At 38.5% G+C, this 5,119-nt stretch overlaps 1 protein-coding gene across 1 annotated transcript in view; it reads left to right on the top strand.

The window, feature by feature from the left end:
* Positions 1-1,170: 1,170 nt before the first annotated feature.
* The window catches only part of IQCG (IQ motif containing G), a 77,976-nt gene continuing 74,027 nt past the window's right edge, over positions 1,171-5,119 (top strand). Inside the window, exons 1-2 of the mRNA XM_006869379.1 lie at positions 1,171-1,185; positions 3,722-3,988. Coding sequence (XP_006869441.1) covers positions 1,171-1,185; positions 3,722-3,988 — 282 coding nt within the window. The remainder of the gene's footprint in view (positions 1,186-3,721; positions 3,989-5,119) is intronic.

The raw sequence follows: 5,119 nt of genomic DNA on the forward strand, positions 1-5,119 counted from the left end.
AGAGCGTGCATTTCCAATGAGTCTTAGTCTTGCAAGGGGGTTTGCGTTGAGTGGACCTGTCTATGATTGTAATTTTAGATATAAGATTTTTATTGAGTGTTATATTTGTACCACACTGCACCCCCCAGAGCCACTTTATTGTGGGCAAAATCACACATTTACTTTTCCGTAGAGAGTACAGAAAAATTGCCAGTTTATTGTGGGAAAAATCACACTCACATTTTATTTTCCATAGAGAGTGCAGAAAAATTGCTAAAATAATTTACCTATGATGGATACTATCTTAATAACAATATATAACTAATTTCCAGGATAATTTGTTTTTTAAAGTACAAACTTAATTGTTCTTCTAACACTGTTGTTGTTGCTAAGTGCCCTTGAGTTGATTCCAACTCACAGTGACCCTGAATCGGGTTTCTGAGACTGTAAATATTTACAGGAGCAGAAAGCCTCATCTTTCTCCTACAGAGCTGCTGATGGGCTTGAACTGTTGACCTTGTGGTTCATAGTCCAGAGCTTATTGTACAAAGCCTCCATGCTCCCCTTTGCTACATTTGTTCTTGTTGTTAAGTGCTAAGTGTTGTTGTTGTTAAGTCAGTTCCGATTCATCGTGATTCTTTATAGGGTTTCTGAGGAGCAACTGGTGAGCTTAAACTGCCAACCTTTGTAGTTCAAACCGACCTTGCAGTCCAGTGCATTAACCCACAGTGCCACAATAAATTCTGTGATCTGGAAGATTAAAGGAATGAAATGATCTAATTAAATATTCTAGTAAACAGAATAGTTGAAAAAAAAAAAAACTATCATATGGAGATTTCCAATGAAAAAACAGAGTCAAGAAAAGACATTAAAACCATGTTGGGCATTAATTTACCTTAACAAGAGTCTCTAATAATTCATTTATCTTCAGCTTTGACAGACCACTAATTAAATTGGCTGCTTAATGACCTGCACAAAGTGGTATCAGTGGTTCTTTAATCTCTGGGACAGCTCTGCTAAGTGAAAACTAAGGGAGGGGGCCAGTCTGCCATAGCTCTTGTAATTCTTTTATCTTCTCTTAATGACAGGGCCTAGAAATCTCTGAAGCATCAGTCAGTACCCCCTTAAACTAATCTCATTTTCCTCTTTTCATTTTAGTTGGCTGCATTTTTATGAAATTATAAATGTACCATGGAGGAAGACAGTGCTGATTCAAGTAGGATGGAAAAGTATGTTCAACATTCTAATTTCTTTTATATATATTGTAAACACTATGCATTCTGTTAAATTTCTGTGTATTTTCTTTTGCTGTGTAACAAATTACCTCCAAATGTAAAAGTGACAAAGAATATAGACATTATTTCACAGAGTCTGTGAGGATCAGGAATTTTTGAGCAGTTTAGCTGGATGGTCTGGCTTGGGGTCTCTCATAAGATTGAAGTTGACCAAGGTGGTAGGCATCTAAAGACTTAGTTGGAGCTGGAGGATCCAGTTTGAAGATGGTTTATTTGCAGAATTGACAGGTTGATGGTGGCTGTTGGCAAGAGGCCTTGTTCATTACTTTCCTGGATCCCTTCATAGGACTGTTTAAGTGTCCTCATGACAAGGCAGTTGGCTTCCCCAGAACAACAGATCCAAGTGAAAGTAAAGTGGAAGGTGAAATGTCTTTTTTCCCCTAGCCTTAGAAGTAACAGTGTCATTTCCACAGTTAGCCTATTAGTTATAGGTAATGGTCTCAGTTATCTAATGCAGCTATATCACAGATATCACAGGTGAAGTGCTGGTTTTAGGGGAAGGTTTTCTGTATGTCAGCTCTGGGGAAAGGTTCTTGTCCCCTTTCAGCATCTGTAGGCCCAGGATTCCTTGGCGATCTCCATACATCTTGGCATCAGTGCTCCCCTGTTTTAGGAGTTTCACAGAGCAATAACCTCAGGTCCAAAGAATGCACTCCTCTCCTCGTAGTCAGTAGAGCCCTCTGAGCTCAGCTCACTTCCCTCTCCTTTTATAAATCAAATGAGATGGACTCAAGATACATCCTAACCCTAGATATTGCATCTGATCTCATTAAAATCACAGAAGTGAGGATTTACAACACATAGGATAATTAGATCAGATCAGAGCTGATCACATCAGACCACATCATGGAGTGATTGCAACATATTAGATCTCATCTTAACTGTTAAACCACGGAGAATCCTCACTCAACCAAGTTGACACAAACCCTTAACTATCACAGTGACCCCATGTATATCAAAGTACAACTATGCTCCATAGGGTTTTCAGTGGCTGATTTAAAAACAACAACAACAACAAAAAACACGTTTTATTGTGGATTGAGTAAAGGTTTACAGAGCAGACCCTCAGTTTTACATTCAGCAAGTCATGTGTTTCATTTCATTTCAATGACTGCAATCCGCTCAATGTGGCATCAGTAATCCTACTTCCTTCCTGTGATTCGTGTTTCCATTCAACCTTCTTTCCCAGCTCTTCTGAATTTTGTCCATAAGTAAACTCAGCTCTTTTGATCTTGAATGATTGACCATTCCATAGTGTACATTCCTCACTAGTGTTGTTTTCCTCCATCTACTGCTTGGCTGAAAATTGAGCTACGAGGGGTAAGTTTAGTTCCAGACCTAAAGGGTGACTGAGGGTCATAGTCTTGGATTCCTTCAGGCTTTATTATTATTATAATTTTGAATTTTGTTCCGCATTTTCTCCCACTCTTTCCAGGAACTTCTAATATGATCCCTTTTAGAGCAGTTGGTACTGGTAGCTGGGCACCATGTAGTTCTTCTGATCTCAAGATTGTTGAGACCATTGTTCACATGTTTCATTAGTTCATTGGACTAATTAATTACAGGCATTTCATCATTCTTCTTTCCTCCACATAGGGAGAGACCAATAGTTGCATCATAGATGGCTACTCATAAGTTTTTAAGATCCCAGTCACTACTCACAAAAGTAGAATAAAGAACATTGTCTTTGTGGACTATGTTATGTAATAACTGATTTTTTGGAAGCAGATTGACAGAGCTTTCTTTCAAGGCCTCCAACCTTTTTTTTAGTAGTTAAGTATGTTAACCATTTATACTACCCAGAATGTCATATTAGTTACATGGTAGTTGTTGAACTGGTTCCAAATCATAGCGACCCTATATAGAGTTTCTGAGACTGTAAATATTGATGGGAGCAGAAAGCCTTATCTTTATCCCATGGAGCGACTGGTGGATTTGAACCGCTGACCTTGAGGTTAGCAACCCAATGCATAACCCACTATGCCACCAGATTGCCTTATGTAACTATGATTACATAGCTCAGTTCTGTTCAGTGTGGGACAGAATACACAAGAGCATCCGTACCAGGAAGTGATCATTGTTTGGACCACCTTGGGAGGCCAGCTACCATTTTACTAATGGTAAAATCATGAGATACTTTTGTTTAACAGCTAAAGATACTGTTAGAAAAATTATAATTTAGGCTCAAATTCAAATTGGTTGAGTATGACCAGATAGCATGGGCTATATATCTTTATTAAACAGTAGGTTTCTCACCTTTGATTTGTCAAAATATTACTGGAAAGTATTTAGCAGAATCACTGATGTTTTCATCAAGGTTATGCTATATGACAACATAGACTTCACAGAAGCCAGTTTATTACTATCTGTGCTTTTGAGTTTAAGGAATATTTCAACATTAGTGGTTGATATGCATTTTTTTCCTTTATTCTTTTCTTAGTGATCAGCAGAATGTTTCTGACATTACTCCTCTCACAGTTTGGAACTCTGAGGTGATGATGTCAGTGACAGGTGAACCACCTAGTAGTCTAGGAACAGATGAAGAAACAGCCCAAGAAACAGAAATGAAGATCATCCCAGAATATGTGGAGCTACCACTCTCCCTGCTAGATGTGCTGAGAATCTCCGTGGTTCTGGAGGATGCCAGAGATCAGCTCTCTATTCTAAACTATATCATGCCAGTTCAATATGAAAGAAGTCAGAGCACCAATGTGGTATAGACACTCCCCATTATTTAATATCTGCTTTCCTTCCTTGTTATTTCACCATCATTTACAGCACTCATGCCACTAGATTTAACTTAGAAAATACTACCTTTACCTCAGGTGAAGGGCTATAATAATTATCTGAGATCTGACTGGAGTGAAATAGCCATAGCTACATTACTAGTCAGAATCAAATTTTCTTCCATTATATTGGTATTATTCAAAAGGCCTATAGTTAAATCAGTACAAATATACAATGTGTACCCTGAGAAGATCAAACATTACTGATTTGCCTTACTTATCTTTGATTTCTTAGCTGCTTAAAGCTAACTGAACACTAGATAGCTACTGTTGAGTTGATCTTATGTATAGCAGAACGAAGCGTTGCCTGGTTCTGTGTCGTTTTTATAATCACTAGTATGGTCAAGTTTATTATTATGGCTGTTGTACTAGTCTACCTTGAGAGTTTCACTTTCCCTGACTGGCCCTCTACTTCACCAAACATGATGTCTTCCCCTAGTGATGGATCCCTCATCACGACATGTCCAAAGCAAGTGAGCCAGACAGTGTTCCGTTGTGAACCATAATTTGGCTAATTTTCAGAGGTAATTTTCTGAAGCTGTAAATCTTTTGTGAGTCCAAAAAGCCTCATCTGTCTCCTGCAGCATGGCTGGTGGACTTGAACAGTCAACCTTGTGGTTTGCAGTCCACTGCTTATCCTCTAGAGTCACCATGCTCCCAAACCTAACACCGTTGTTAAGTGCCATCGAGTCGGTTCCAACTCATAGCAACCCTGTATATGTTTCCAAGGAGCAGTTGGTGGGTTTGAACTGCTGACCTTGTGGTCCACTGTCCAGTGATGATCCTACAGCGCCACACCAGGATTCCAAACTGAACACTATGGGAGGAAATTCCTCTAAGTTTGCTCAACATACTTTTAATTAAGATGATTTTGTTGTCCTTACTGAATATGTTGCAACCTGCCTTTTTGAATATCCAGCCATATTACTGTGTTCACTGTTATATTTACAATTATGATATCGATTCCTCTATAAAGCACCATTGAACTATCTAAAAAGTCAACTTGGTAGTGAACAGAATACAAATTCTTAACTATTTATAAATTTTAGTAACTCAGGT

This window comes from Chrysochloris asiatica, unplaced genomic scaffold (assembly GCF_000296735.1).
Source record: "Chrysochloris asiatica unplaced genomic scaffold, ChrAsi1.0 scaffold00130, whole genome shotgun sequence".
NCBI lineage: Eukaryota > Metazoa > Chordata > Mammalia > Afrosoricida > Chrysochloridae > Chrysochloris > Chrysochloris asiatica.